This window comes from Lineus longissimus, chromosome 17, assembly GCF_910592395.1.
Source record: "Lineus longissimus chromosome 17, tnLinLong1.2, whole genome shotgun sequence".
NCBI lineage: Eukaryota > Metazoa > Nemertea > Pilidiophora > Heteronemertea > Lineidae > Lineus > Lineus longissimus.
The window spans coordinates 15142690-15159538 of NC_088324.1; the positions used below are offsets into that span (position 1 = coordinate 15142690).

Genomic DNA, 16849 nt, shown 5'->3' on the forward strand with positions numbered 1-16849 from the left:
CCATTCAATTAGGTATGCTTGTAAAATACAAAGGAAAACATTGTTATTTTAATCTACATGTATTTAAAGCAATGACACTGCACTGGTCAAAGCCTAGACAATGGACGAATTATGATCCTATGAGATCAACTCCAGATGAAGTCAATCTTCTTGATCTGCACTTGATATACTGTATGTATGATCGTTTTTCATCCTGTGTCGAAGTCTTGGACCAGCAGCTCAACATGCGGAAGCGTATGGGCGTGAGCGATCCATACTATGTACAGCGTCAACTTGTACTATACGCCTTTCACTCAATGCATCGCCTATTATCATTGCCGGCATTTAAGAGAGATTTTCTCCGCCGAAGTTATGTTGTACCTCCACTGATGATGATGGAATCTTATCTTCGATCCTCAGTGGCTAGCCCATCGATGGGGTTCTTCTCCGACTGGTTTTAAAGTTCCCCTCCGAAAATGTGTCAATCTCTATGGTGTGGTAACGGATTCAGTTATGGTCCTTAAGAGACACAATACTTTTAATACTTACAGAATGATTTGTAACTTGGTACCTATATATATCCCTAGACAAATATTCCTTGGGATGGGTAAGCTCAATTCAATGTTCTATCGTTATTTTGGGTAGTAGATAGACAGTAGTACATACATTCAAATGAGGGTACCACGTCCGGGAACCACATGGTACAGAGTGTTAGGCCAAAGATGTCAAACCACTGGAACGTTTCCAAAGTGACTATATTAAACTCATTTTGGTCTCTCCACGAGAAGATATCGCGGCAAACCTCTATTTTGGAACAACCTATCTCACCATATCTAGTGCAATGCTGAAGAAAATGTTTTCGTCAATTCTGGTTTGCACATGTAGCATCATGTGCTCACACGTAACGTACAGATTACGAGAAAGAGCGCGGTATTACCTTTTTCCGAAATTCGATGTGAAGAATAGAAATAGCTCACTGATTGAATGCGCCCTATTTGCAACAGTCCTTCAGAGTGAAAGTTTTAATTACGGATGTGATTCTGCGGCCCCTGGGTGTGTTCCTCAGAGCCTCAGGTGTCAGATCGGGCCATTTGAGACCATCGGGACAAAAAAGTTCATCACAGCGAAGGGAAACAGAATGTACACATCAAAGTCTTGCACAAAGGTAAGTTCGCATAATAATGTAAACAAATTCATGCAGATATGAAGGAAAGAAACGGACACAAAATGGTGCAAGATAACTTGTCTGCGAATTTCTCACTTATCGTTAACAGCATTTTATTTCATCCATGCCTAAATGATCCTTACAAGTGTACGAAGATGAATGGCGAGATTGAGAAAACGTCAGATGATATCTGAGCAGTTAGAGCGAGGGTTGAAACTGGGGAATATGTTAAAAATATCGGTATGATATTTGCATAAACCTCTCTGTACAAAGCAACATTATTTTCAGCGAGGCGAGGAATTCGATATTTCATTATACAATGAACACAAATACATCCAACTATTGAACACAGAGATTCTACCAGAACCCTTGTATTTCACAGGTAGTCTATATTATCATGTTTTGAATAACGCCATCATCGGTTGTGATTCAAAAAGGAAGAAAATGGTTATGATACATATGTCAAAAACTGCCAGTAAGTTTACCTACAGGAAGTTGCGGAGTACAGTCAGCAGATACTTCCGGGCACTTGGTGAATATATGACCTACTTTATTATTGAAACATTTAACAATCTAAATCCCAAACTTATGGACATGGCCGCGCATTTTGTTGGTGATGTACTTGTCCCAGGAACTGACCCTTGCCGTGTAACGCGGAGCAGTCACATTGGAGTAACAGTTTTTGGCGATATGGCAGTAACATACTGTCCCCTGTGGGCACAGGGGGCAACAGGAAAAATATCAAGATACAATCTTAATCGGAAGAAAAAAGGCCACAAATTATACCTCAAAGATGGTACTTTACTGTTTGCAGAAAAAGGCTTTGCTTACAGAGTATGGATCCCAAGTGGGATTCTTTTAATAGTACATCTAGAAACGACCGTTGATCCAATTACGCTGAAGGCGAGCATTTCCTTTTCGCTTAAAACTAAATTGTGTGGCTTGGTTCCTCATCAGCATGTCAGAGCCAAAGGATTGCAATTCAGACTTGTTTCAGCAGTCATTTGGGATAATGTATTACAGAAAGTGATCGTAATTGCTCAAACGCAGAAACGGTATCAAGGCACAAAGACAACATTTTTGGGAATTGATATGAAAGATGGGTTATTAGATATTAGAAGTGGCTTCGAGAATCTCCATGGCTTGGATATCCCCCTTGGCTCAAAATATATTATTTTCTTCGATAAGTTGAGCGGTAATATGCATTATATTCCTTTTCACAAAAAAGGACGAAGAGGGAGAGACATGTATTTCCAAAATATTGAAGTGTATCAAAGAATATACAACAAGACGACACCCTATGCATAGCTCGTTTTCATATATTTGTCGTCTTGTATTCATGAAATGAGGGCAGTGCTGACGCTTCCTGGAGCTCCAGAGACATTGGTAATGTTGTACTCTATGCACAAGCGTATTGGCGACCAGTGTTACAGGTCTTTCAACAATGGTCTCATATGCTCCCACACACATCAATCTTAATCAAAGGAAGGCACATGCCAAAGACAAGCGAGTTGGTCCGTGGCGGGTGTCGAAGTCACGATGTTTAGATATCGTGTTCGACAACTTAGCCGCGATAAAACGCCGCCTGGCCGACCAATCTATCCTATTTTTAGGCAGGTTTTGAAACCCTTTCAAACGATGTTGGAGGTACGAAGGCCTGTGGGAATAATCGCAGACATCGATGGCGCCAGAACGAATTTCTTTTGACCTCGTTGACCTCGGTTCTAAAAACATTTATCAAAACGCCATTCGAACGTTAAAAATCAACTACATACATTATCAAAAATATCCCTCAGCTATATAAATACGACATATTGAGAAAAATCGGTACAAATATCGAAATATAAGATACTTTCGAATTTCGGCAAATCACCCTGACACCTGCGCGACCTCGTCACACACGGACTGATATTTCAATATGGCGACGAGTTGAAAAGCAAAGAAAATCTTGCCCTCCTATGAAAGTCTTGACGGCTCAGCGGTTAGAGGGCTTGACTTTCGATCGAGTGGTCACTGGTTCGACCCCGATGGTTACAGTTTTCCTCTTTTTTTTTCTTCAATTTTTTTTCATTTTCTTGTTTTTTTCATTCATGCACACTCATCCCAGTTTAGAAGTAGAAAATGTCCCCCTGGAAAAAAGGTCCAGCCCTTTTTGTCGGATTAGAACACACCAGGATCGTTCGATGAGAAATGCAGTGCTCGAACTCTCTTCTTCCGGCTCCTTGGGCCGCCCTTGTTTGAATTGTGATTATTATTGATATTATCATAATCATTATTGTCTTAAAGAAAACCCGTGAACCCAAACTTTACAAACTCAAGTACACACTGATGGTGCCAGGCGTTCGAGCACTCTGGAGGATGGTTCAACACCCGAATCTGCGGCTGGAATCTCCCTTACGAAAAAGATCTCAGATTCAACATGGTAAAATTGGAATTTACTATGCTCACCATGGTGAATTCAGCGTTCACCATGGTAAAATCAGAGTTTACCATGCTCACCATGGTGAATGTACCACGCCCACCATGGTAAAATATTTCACCGTCTCAAATCACCATGGTGAGGTGCTGTCAGTTTACCATGATGAAATTGAGACACACTTATCCTGAGGCCGGGGATTTAAGAATGATTCCGTCCCAACCACCCCACATCCCTGAAAGTCGGCCCTCGCTTATCCGTGCATTGCCCTGCATGCACTTGATAACACTCGCAACTTCGACACGATTCCAGGAAAATCGACTCGAACCTTATTTGAAATCCGCCATTGCTGACGTCAATGGCGCCAAAAACTATTTCTTTTGACCTCGTTAACCTTGGTTCTAAAGATATTTATCAGAACACCATTCAAACGTTAAAATCAACTTCAATCATTATCAAAAATATCCCTGAGCTATATAAATACGACATATTGAGAAAAATCGGTACAAATATCGAAATATAAGATACTTTCGAACTATTTCGGCAAATCACCCTGACACCTGCGCGACCTAGTCACACACGGACTGATATTTCAATATGGCGACGAGTTGAAAGGCAAAGAAAATCTTGCCCTCCTATGAAAGTCTTGACGGCTCAGCGGTTAGAGGGCTTGACGGTCGGGTGGTCACTGGTTCGACCCCGATGGTTACATTTTTCCTCTTTTTTTTCTTCAATTTTTTTTTCATTTTCTTGTCTATTCATTGGTGCATTCCCCTGCATAGATTTGATTACTCACAACTTCGAGACGATTCCAAGAAAATCAACTCGAACCTTATTCCAAATCCGCCATTGCTTAACCTTGTTTCGTATATGGAACAGGGTAAGAGAGGCGTCCTACTTGTGATTGAAAGTTCGTGAGTTCTTTGTCCTGCCAGTGCCACTCTTTGGGTACTTTTTCACTGTTTTAATGAGATAAATGGAGTGTGAATCTGAGAGAAATAATCGTGTGAATTTAATTCGAATGGACCAGAATTTTCACGGTTGAAATGAATAAAAAATGTAGTTGCCGACACATGCACACATAAACACATACTCCAATGTACATTATGATGGGTTTTGTAACAAAACCCATTTATACTTTTTTAAGCACATTATATGCCATCGACTGAAAATGATGCACAGGAACAAATTTCCTTTCACGATATTGATTTTGTTTACAAAGGACGAGCCTTACCTATCGATTTAGCAATCAGACAATGAAATCAATATACCCCAACTATTTGTCGACGCAATATTGATATCAGATCTAAAATGTTGGCTGGACTGTGTACCCTGCTGGTGGTGTTTATATGCCGAGTTTTCGAATTATCTAACTAACATCTCAATTGGATCTAATGGTTTCTGAATCGTAGTTTAACTATGCAGTGATGTTAATGCAAATTGTCAATATTGTGTATCAGTATCGTTAAATCCTGTAAGAAGTCTTAATGATAATTTAGCGTCGATCGTCGGTTCCTATACATGTAAACGCAATACTAATGACGAGTCAACAAGTGAATGAATCTGATCACGTAGAAACATGATGGCCGCCGTTGCTTTTGTGGCGGCACATGGATGCAAAGTGGATCCTTATTGGTAAAAAATCTGGTTAGCTTCAGGCGGTTCATATATTCCTACCAGTTTCTACCTATACCTCAAGTAGGAGGCTTTTTTCGATTTCTCACTAGTTTCTCTAACTTTTTTTCTGATTTATTGTCCGCCTTTTCTTGAAAGGTCGGATTTCTAGAAAAATAGTGAAAAATAGTCGGGATGTTGAATGTGTGAACCAAACAAGTCCATTCAATTAGGTATGCTTGTAAAATACAAAGGAAAACATTGTTATTTTAATCTACATGTATTTAAAGCACTGACACTGCACTGGTCAAAGCTTAGACAATGGACGAATTATGATCCAATGAGATCAACTCCAGATGAAGTCAATCTTCTTGATCTGCACTTGATATACTATATGTATGATCGTTTTTCATCCTGTGTCGAAGTCTTGGACCAGCAGCTCAACATGCGGAAGCGTATGGGCGTGAGCGATCCATACTATGTACAGCGTCAACTTGTACTATACGCCTTTCACTCAATGCATCGCCTATTATCATTGCCGGCATTTAAGAGAGATTTTCTCCACTGATGATGATGGAATCTTATCTTCGATCCTCAGTGGCTAGCCCATCGATGGGGTTCTTCTGCGACTGGTTTTAAAGTTCCCCTCCGAAAATGTGTCAATCTCTATGGTGTGGTAACGGATTCAGTTATGGTCCTTTAGAGACACAATACTTTTAATACTTACAGAATGATTTGTAACTGGGTACCTATATATATCCCTAGACAAATATTCCTTGGGATGGGTAAGCTCAATTCAATGTTCTATCGTTATTTTGGGTAGTAGATAGACAGTAGTACATACATTCAAATGACGGTACCATGCCCGGGAACCACATGGTACAGAGTGTTAGGCCAAAGATGTCAAACCACTGGAACGTTTCCAAAGTGACTATATTAAACTCATTTTGGTCTTTCCACGAGTAGATATCGCGGTAAACCTCTATTTTGGAACAACCTATCTCACCATATCTAGTGCAATGCAGAAGAAAATGTTTTCGTCAATTCTGGTGTGCACATGTAGCATCATGTGCTCAAACGTAACGTATAGATTACGAGAAAGAGCGCGGTATTACCTTTTTCCGAAATTCGATGTGAAGAATAGAAATAGCTCACTGATTGAATGCGCCATATTTGCAACAGTCCTTAAGAGTAAAAGTTTTAATTACGGATGTGATTCTGCGGCCCCTGAGTGTGTTCCTCAGAGCCTCAGGTGTCAGATCGGGCCATTTGAGACCATCGGGACAAAAAAGTTCATCACAGCGAAGGGAAACAGAATGTACACATCAAAGTCTTGCACAAAGGTAAGTTCGCATAATAATGTAAACAAATTCATGCAGATATGAAGGAAAGAAACGGACACAAAATGGTGCAAGATAACTTGTCTGCGAATTTCTCACTTATCGTTAACAGCATTTTATTTCATCCATGCCTACCTGATCCTTACAAGTGTACCAAGATGAATGGCGAGATTGAGAAAACGTCAGATGATATCTGAGCAGTTAGAGCGAGGGTTGAAACTGGGGAATATGTTAAAAATATCGGCATGATATTTGCATAAACCTCTCTGTACAAAGCAACATTATTTTCAGCGAGGCGAGGAATTCGATATTTCATTATACAACGAACACAAATACATCAAACTATTGAACACAGAGATTCTACCAGAACCATTGTATTTCACAGGTAGTCTATATTATCATGTTTTGAATAACGCCATCATCGGTTGTGATTCAAAAAGGAAGAAAATGGTTGTGATACATATGTCAAAAACTGCCAGTAAGTTTACCCACAGGAAGTTGCGGAGTACAGTCAGCAGATACTTTCGGGCACTTGGTGAATATATGACCTACTTTATTATTGAAACATTTAACAATCTAAATCCCAAACTTATGGACATGGCCGCGCATTTTGTTGGTGATGTACTTGTCCCAGGAACTGACCCTTGCCGTGTAACGCGGAGCAGTCACATTGGAGTAACAGTTTTTGGCGATATGGCAGTAACATACTGTCCCCTGTGGGCACAGGGGACAGTAGGAAAAATATCAAGATACAATCTTAATCGGAAGAAAAAAGGCCACAAATTATACCTCAAAGATGGTACTTTACTGTTTGCAGAAAAAGGCTTTGCTTACAGAGTATGGATCCCAAGTGGGATTCTTTTAATAGTAAATCTAGAATCGACCGTAGATCCAATTACGCAGAAGGCGAGCATTTCCTTTTCGCTCAAAACTAAATTCTGTGGCTTGGTTCCTCATCAGCATGTCAGAGCCAAAGGATTGCAATTCAGATATGTTTCAGCAGTCATTTGGGATAATGTATTACAGAAAGTGATCGTAATTATTGAAACGAAAAAACCATATCAAGATACAAAGAGCAATTTTTTGGGAATTGATATGAAAGATGGGCTATTAGATATTAGAAGTGGCTTCGAGAATCTCCATGGCTTGGATATCCCCATTAGCTCAAAATATATTATTTTCTTCGATAAGTTGAGCGGTAATATGCATTATATTCCTTTTCACAAAAAAGGACGAAGAGGGAGAGACATGTATTTCCAAAATATTGAAGTGTATCAAAGAATATACAACAAGACGACACCCTATGCATAGCTCGTTTTCATATATTTGTCGTCTTGTATTCATGAAATGAGGGCAGTGCTGACGCTTCCTGGAGCTCCAGAGACATTGGTAATGTTGTACTCTATGCACAAGCGTCACAATGGCGCCAAAAACTATTTCTTTTGACCTCGTTGACCTCGGTTCTAAAGACATTTATCAAAACGCCATTCGAACATTAAAATCAACGTCAATCATTATCAAAAATATCCCTGAGCTATATAAATACGACATATTGAGAAAAATCGGTACAAATATCGAAATATAAGATACTTTCGAACTATTTCGGCAAATCACCCTGACACCTGCGCGACCTAGTCACACACGGACTGATATTTCAATATGGCGACGAGTTGAAAGCCAAAGAAAATCTTGCCCTCCCATGAAAGTCTTGACGGCTCAGGGGTTAGAGGGCTTGACTCTCTACCGGGTGGTCACTGGTTCGACCCCGATGGTTACATTTTTCCTCTTTTTTTCTTCAATTTTTTTTATTTTTTATTTTCTTGTCTATTCATTGGTTCATTGCCCTGCATAGACTTGATTACTCACAACTTCGATACGATTCCAAGAAAATCAACTCGAACCTTATTCCAAATCCGCCATTGCTTAACCTTGTTTCGTATATGGAACAGGGTAAGAGAGGCGTCCTACTTGTGATTGAAAGTTCGTGAGTTCTTTGTCCTGCCAGTGCCACTCTTTGGGTACTTTTTCATTGTTTTAATGAGATAAATGGAGTGTGAATTTGAGAGAAATAATCGTGTGAATTTAATTCGAATGTACCACAATTTTCACGGTTGAAATGAATGAAAAATGTAGTTGCTATCACGAGATTTTTCAGTCGAGTTTTACGAATGCTACGTTTGAAAAATATGTTTCATAATCTATAAAATGATGCTTTTCAGGTTACGAATACGTCGTGAGCAGTCGCTTTTCGGATATGAATATATACGTCTCGAATCAGCCCTTCGAAACACCCCAGTCAGAGTGACTTCAAGTTCTTCATGATAGTTTTATCCTCCTCGAAACTGGAGATATCCGGTAATACTTCTTCCATGGGTACCACTCTCTCAAGCATCCTTACTCTAACGATGACGATCTCCTATCTCCATCTCGACAGCTCAGCGCAAAATCTCGACACCATCACTTATTTTAGCCTCAAGTTCTATTAGCATTTTCTTATGGTGAAGTTAATTCGCCGTGTAATACGCCATGACGAAAGGAACTGGGATCGATGGATTTCATCAGAGGCATTTGGGATAGTAGACGTTTTAATGATAAGCATTATTGACTATGTCCGGTGAGGTTTCTTCCTTAACATGCATATGTTTGTTTTTGGTAATCATCATAAACTCGGTCAGGTGAGGACACTTCCTATTTAGCTTGGTCAGGGGAAACGGATCGTGGACATCATGGGCGGCGTTCCGGCAATATGCCATCGTAAATCTAACAACTCGATCGTTTGATGCTAAGAAACACTTACTCAGGTGGTCAATCACTCACCAATCATGCTTTATATGGAATAAACAAACGACCGAGGAACACTTTTTTAAAATGTTTGCCAAGGCGAACTTGCCTTGTGATTGGATTTGAACAGAATCAATCTGTCTGCGTCGGAGTCTGCGGCAGTGAGAACGTGTGTTGACTCAGTGGTAGCTTCATGGTTTCATCATCATCACTCCAAGGTTTACACACTACAGTGCAATCATTACCAATATTTGCTTTGGTTGTGGGAAAGGTAAACACGATGGATGATTTGTCTGGAACAATAGCTGTTGAGATAAGCAGTAATGCAAACATCATTATTTCTGTGGGTTGTTACTTTCCAGGCTTTGCCAGAACAACGACGAGATTACGTTGTTACCGGGTAAGTATAGGCGAAGAAAGCAACCAACGAGACAACCTATCCCAACCAGAAATGATGAATTGTGATCAAGTGCTGGCATGTGTTGGCATGGCAAATGAACCGATGGGAATGATCACGAAAGGGAAAGCTGACAAAGGCTCCGGGAGATTAGTCACGTTACGATAACAAAAGGTGGATACAGGTATATACATAAGTGTTTCCTTGACGGCCGAATTGAACAGCCTTTTTAACTCGTCCTCTGCCGTTACAAGAGCAGGTCCAATTCGTCTTGGGGACGACTTAGAACGGCTGATGCTTTCCGACTCAAAAAGCATCACAACTGAGAAGTGAAGACACAGTAATACATCGCTGATTGCATTGTTGCCGATTGTATTTCCTTGGTATGGGTCCAATTTCTCTGAGGACTACACCGGCTTAGGCTGGTTAATGCATTGCTACTCCTCATGCATATCAATCACGATGCATAGACACAGCCTTACAATCTCCACTGCATTTTTTTCTGCTTATTGGACGAGCAGGCTTCTTCTTGTTTCTTCTAGGTATGTATGACAAGGGGTAGGTCTAATTTACAATGGCTTAGTAAGCTTATGCCATACCACTCCTTAAAAAACACACAATCAGGATGAGATTTAGATACAGCGTTTCCTGCTGTAACCACTGCCGGTTTTTCAGTATCCTGTATTCACAAGGGACCCTGTTCAATTGCCAGGATACTTAAGATGACTTAATCTTATCCTATTCTACTGTATAACAATAATGGTTGCCAGATCACTGACCAACCTTGGAGTAAAACCTTATTATCAAAAATTGTGGTCATGATGTTCAGAGAGGACGAGATTGTTTCCAAAAACATCACAAAAATGATATCATTAACGAGTCATCTGTTATGTTATGCCTACATTTCATTTGTTAATGGTAAAGGAACCAAAGGCCATGTATTTCGCATGCCCAGGGGCCCCAGCTCACTCCTTGGGAATGAATTCAATTAGCAGCGGGAAAGCGCTTACCAAATTGGTCGCCGGAGACATAATGGTTTTACGTGAGTAAGAAATTACTCTGCTTTAACTTGCGGTAGAATGGAGGCTGGACCAAACATCTTCAATTAGTCCAAGAAACGTGATTATGGCCGAGACAATCAAATTATGTCGCTATTATTGCGGGATCTCACGGGATTATCGAGAAATCTCACGAGAGTTGATGGTCACTGGCCACAGCCGAGTCTGACAGTTATCTGACCGAAGTCGATATAGAATGTAAGGTTTATCCTGTCTTTGACAGAATCCCCTGAAATAATTCCCAACAGGCACTCAATAATGGAATTTACCAAGACAGGCTTTCGTCCAGGAAATGGTTTGGTTAATTAAATGAACCTATTGTCGGCCAACGGTTTAGGTCATTTCGGTTATCTCGCTTGTCGATCACACCAGGTATAGCCTCAGTATTTGTGCCTGGGAAATTGATAAATCAATCGGCGGATGGAGAACGGAATCCGCAGAAGACCGTCTATTGTTCGGAAATGCTAATAAGCTATAACACAGAGCCTCGCAATAAAGTGGTATTCCCTAAATTGACACGTTTATTGTGTCTCTTTCGATATACATATCGTTCTGTACATAGAAGTATGCTACACTAACAGTTATTTGATAATGAAAGTGCTATTCAATTGCTTCCATTATTTTCCACGAGAGTAAATTCGATCGGATGCAATAAACCTAGAGAAGTGGTTTTTCCAAGTACAAACAGAGCCAATCTGTAAATGTGTCAGTATCTTCAAGACAAGACATGATATTAGAAAGTTCAAAATATTCACTGGATTCGAATTTACTGGTTACATTTTCACAACGGCTTCTTCGGGACTGAATCTGTTCACGTCTGATCTAGCACCAATTCGAATTTAAACAGAAAATCGATTGAATTTTCTGATAATATTGAAAATCGCCTGGATTACTAAAAGTATGCACCAGTATTTTCCTGACCCCCCCCCTTATGATATTCAAACCCCAACTACTATCAACGAATACAAATATTATACCGAATTCAAATCGATTGACACAAACATGTCTTTGGTCGTCATTTCAAATGAAATGCATAGCATATCATAGACGCCAGTATCAGAAATGATTCAATGGTCATCATGCAACTAAAGATAAAGAAAGTTCGAAAAAGTTGGGGATTTTCTCAATCAGATGATGGGGATGGATTTCCGCCTCATATTCTTATCGATATCAGCTTTTCCTTTAGCCAAGATGAATGACAAGAACACTCAGAAAAACATGATCACTCTCTGAGCAGAATCACAATCACAATCACCTTTGACTCACAAAACTGTGGGTTATCATACAGAATGAATCCTAAAATATTCTGTATAATTTCCGGTATTCTCAAACATTTTCTTGCGGACAAAGGCAACAGAGGTGAATGCGTGTGTCACCCTGCCAAGAATGCCATATCATTTCTCATTGTCGAGCATGACTAGCATTCACAGTCGAATGACCTTTGTATAAACGTCTCATTCCCTCCTTCAGCTTTTCCTCATCCAAATCAGGTATCTCATTTATGTTTCCCGAGCATTTCCCGTTTTCTTTCACAACAATGGTGGGCATCACCAGAAAACATTCATGGGGGACGTTTGTCGAGATTAAGTGACGTGATTTAAATATCACGGGGCTAAATCCCATACTGATTAGGCACAATGATTTAAATATCGATGGCGGGTAATCATGGCGATAATACGATACAAATGTAGACGGCACTTGCAGAATGATAGGCTTCTGATTGGGTGTAATGAAGCCGACAACCATTTTGCACGCCTGTCGTACCACGTTAGCCACGTTAGCCACACGAAATACTGTGGGGTTCAGCTCATCTTGCCAAAGCCAACGTACATCGGTGTACATATCATCGACATTGTCTTCTGCGACTGGATTAGGCTGCCAAGCCTGCAGCCAAACATTTTTCTCACTTTGAGGAAGATGTTGCTGTCAGACACGATTCTACACGAAATGCATTTTCATTCACCCTTTTGCACGCTATTATTCCGCCCACTTGCTGATAAGGCTTCCAACACAAATATCTCTGCAAAAATGGTATCCGAAGATGCTGTACTTATCAGTCGATATCTTTGACTATTTCGAGCATTACTGCCTGAAAAAGAACGTAAGAAGTTTGCTCAGTAAAGTGATGCTATAATACTGTCTCAGCATGATTACATATCTGCCCTGCTCACATGATGCTTTATCCGATACGTAAATCATTGTAAGCATGGTCGTGGGTGGGGATTTGGCTAACATGCGTGTCTAAAGTTCCTGCGCTGTTAAAAGGCACCCTGGTTGAATTCCTCTTCTCTCTATAATGGATTGTAAGGGCAAGCCTGGCAAAACGACAAAGATATATGGTATATCAATGCACTCTAATTACAGATCAGAGATAACACCTAACATCGGTATCAGGTTAAGAGGTAAGTATTGGGCAACATGTACTCTATGCCTCGCTAGTGAACAACACGACTCCGGAATCGCCACATCAGTTATCAGACATCTTAAAAATCCTATAGCAGGGATCTTTGACTTGCTGGGGTAAGATGATCTCTTTAAGTTGGTCCTACAAGTCAGCCATTATCAAGTTCCACCAGCATTCAGGCATGTTCTCGACCCAGTCAACTACACGCTAAGCTGCTCAGAAGCATGCATAAAGATAATACAGATAATGGCTGCTTATCAAAATGACAATTTTCCAATTCATAAGATGATTATCCACAATCAATGTAACCGTCTTCCACGAATGGTAGCATCGGGTCTAAATGGATGTCCCTTTCCTTATGTATACAAAACCATTCCAGAATTTCATGACCCTATTTGTAATATTCCCTATATCGGAATAGCTCCTGCCATCAATTCCTTTCACGCGACTTTTTTTGCAGCGACTGCGGCGCCTCGGCGATACTAGTGGAGTCGCAGGACTCACAGCGTGAGGAGTGGAAGGGAGCCAGAGCATCAATGAGGCAGTGCCAACAGTCCGCTTGCGTCAACCAACCAACTATATAACCAGTCTCCGAATCCAACCTGCCGACTGTAGAGGAGAAACGCCTTTTCTAGCGCACTGTACCTGTCAACCTGCCATCTAACAGAGGCTTACTGATGAGACCTTTGATCCCAATATACTGATCTGACCTCCAATATCGGATAGGCATTTCCCAATATGAATCATCCGGATGGTCGGCCTGATCAAAACTGTGGTATCGATTGGATAAGACGCTATTAAGAAAAGGCAATCCTGTACCATAGAGTTTGAAGTGGAGTCTGCCATTTCCATTCTTTATTACACTGCAGTACAACCCCTAGGACTTGTATCAGCACACTCTGATCACAAAACATCCCGAGCATGCTTTGCTCTAACTTTGCCTTCCCGTTGGGCATTTTCAGTATCGATCCAAATAATGTACAAGATCAAAGTGTTTTGATTAGGTGTGGTGAGATTAGGTACACGGTGGAGTAACATGATTATATACTTGTCAAAGGTGCTCAACATCTAATCAGGAGGTTTGAGGATTTTTCCATTTGATGTATATTCTATAACCTTGGGTTAAATCAGCAACTCTCGTTGGTTATGTTATACTCTCAGAGAAGTGAATGTTACCATTTCAATTCTATATTTAACCTGGCACGTATCCTGTCTTTTTCAGAGTTTCCTTTACCTGCGGAATATTTATGACATGATATTTTTTTTATGGGAACTTTCAAAATTTCGAAATTGAATATATGAGATACTCTTCTTTATTTCTTCTTCGTATTTCCAATTGTTGCTATTAAAACAAACTGCTTCAATGAGTTGTAACCTGAATGTCAGCCCCGAGAGTTCTATAGGCCACTACAAAGCTTATACGCATAGCAGACCTTGGAATTCCACGGATACAGTCGCATGTTCGTTAAACAAATACTTGTATAATCAGCACTATCATATCATATTTTAGTAACTATTACAAGCTCTGCCGTACTAATTTGGTTGCTATTGGAGACCTCATGGCACATAAGAATATTAAAATCTAATGCATATAGCTTTTAAGTGCCTCCTTCAGACCTTCATTTAGCAAATCCCGGTCCAGAAGGACACTTCAAAGGCGAGACTTGTGGCGTAGGAGCAATATACACTTCCTTGTTGTGATGCAAGGTGTAGTCTTGAAATGAGTGGATAATGCTTGTCGTAGATATCTATACGAATTTTGATTAAGCAAAGTATACATAAGCGTATTTCATTACCTTCCTCTTTTCATGTTTTTCATTAAATTATTGTCTCCTTACCTGTATTAAAGAAGAAAGACACAGAAGAATATAAAAATAGGTAATAAAGAGAAACCACAGTTCATGTCGACCTCACAGCATTTCTAATAACAAACCTCAAAAGATGAAAACGCTGATCAATCACAGTGGCAAAGAATAGAAAAGTTATGACGTTTAATTATAATAATTAAAAGTTATTACCACAAAGGAGAATTACTAGAGAAGGAATGATGCCGTGTAATTATGGCGTATCACCCTGGAAGATATTACCAGTGGTTATATTACAAAGGGATAATAAGATATTGTTAGTGATCATACGAGGGTGGAGGTGTTGGGTGGGAAGACCTAAAGCGATGGAAGAGATACCAAGGAAGTGATCATGAGAGGTGTTGGGTGGGAAGACCTGAAGCGATGGAAGAGATACCAAGGAAGTGATCATGAGAGGTGTTGGGTCCTGGTGTATCAATAACAGAAGTCCTTCAGCAAGCATTTTGCAATATCTTAAAAGTTTTCCCCCAGCTTATTCTTCACTAGGTGTCCAATCTACACCACAATGATGATATCCTACAGCTTTATAATGAAACCAACCAAAACCCTTTAGAGGCTCAAAAAGAGTAGCTTAAACGACCACAAAGTGTCACCGAACGTCAATTACTCATTACCACCATTTGATGACATCATTAGCTAGTATACATGAACATGTTTCTGCCTAATGAGAGCAATCTAAAGTTACCGCACGTTTCGACTATCTGTGATTACTGCTGTAACGCCAACATGATTGAGGATAATAGTCAACAAACATGTCTTTTTGGTAACAGCAAAAAAGAAGGGAGATGTATACACGGCATGCTCACAAAGATTACTCACGACTGAGAACCAAATCGCAGAAGATTAGCACTAGTATCTCATTTATTGTGTTCCAAATTGAGCCTAATGATGCTGTCCGCACGAAAAAAAGTCACAAGGAAACAGGGAATAATACACTTGTACGTTTTTACTGCTGAGTCAGCAAGTATCCAGTATCATGAGGACTACTCTAGAGACGCAAACACAATCGGAGATAATAAAAGAACATTTTTTCTTCTGAAGTGAACCGCCTATCGTATAGCATCCATGCTTTTTTAGAATAGTCAGCAATTGCCCACCATTCTTAACGGCTCAATCTCTGAACGATGTATTTTCGATCACACCATCAAGAACGAACTAAGCGCATTATAAGTGCAGTGCAGATTTACTGCGGCGCTTGTTTTTCTTCCTGCGGTACTGCTGGGACACCATGACAACTATGAACATCGTAGGATAATGGCCGGCAAACACTGGCTTCTCAAAAAAGGCAGGAAAACTCGCCGCAGCCGGACAGATTGTCCATTACTTTCGGATATACAGAATGATGAGTATTTGGAGATACCAGAGAAGCCAATTATTCATTCAACTTTTTGGATGATGCAGAATGTTTGTGGGTTTTAACTGCAACATCTTCGTACTGCAGCTGAACAGATTATCGAATACACAATTCCTTGATGCTACCACAATGATCAAACGGGGAGGTCACTGACCACGCTGAGCAATCGCCGAAGCAATGTGAATTTTGTTGCCTTCATTCTTGATATCTCATCCCGGATTGGCCATAACCAAGGAGTAGATTCCATATCCCACTGAACGGCTTCCGAGACAAGATGGGTCCCCGGGGGCTATCACGGTCATCATATCGGTCAAACGGTCAAATACAAGATAGGAATTATAGCCAACAAATGATGTGTTTATATCTGACAGCGATAGCTGATGGACCGTGATATGAAGTGGCAAACGTCGTGATGAAATTGGTCCGACTTGTCGCCGGCTGAGACAGGGCCCGTTCAGTCGAGCATGAAGACAGTT

The 16849-nt window shown here is 40.4% G+C and overlaps 2 protein-coding genes and 1 long non-coding RNA gene across 6 annotated transcripts in view; 2 read left to right on the plus strand and 1 right to left on the minus strand.

Annotated features, from left to right (window-relative positions):
* Positions 1-16849, minus strand: part of LOC135501316 (CCN family member 2-like) — a 79956-nt gene that overhangs the window by 30739 nt on the left and 32368 nt on the right. The window lies entirely within an intron of this gene.
* Positions 912-2853, plus strand: LOC135501615 (uncharacterized). The gene is made up of 2 exons (XM_064793817.1): positions 912-1144; positions 1433-2853. Exons 1-2 carry the CDS (start codon positions 1118-1120, stop codon positions 2450-2452), a joined length of 1047 nt encoding a protein of 348 aa, XP_064649887.1. The 5' UTR covers positions 912-1117; the 3' UTR covers positions 2453-2853.
* On the plus strand, positions 6925-11673 carry LOC135501471 (uncharacterized). Of its 2 annotated transcripts, none has more exons than XR_010449593.1 (3): positions 6925-8464; positions 8734-9128; positions 9658-11673. It is a non-coding gene; the product is annotated as an uncharacterized LOC135501471 (long non-coding RNA). The 2 variants fall into 2 exon arrangements; XR_010449594.1 differs by having other exon boundaries at positions 6925-7903.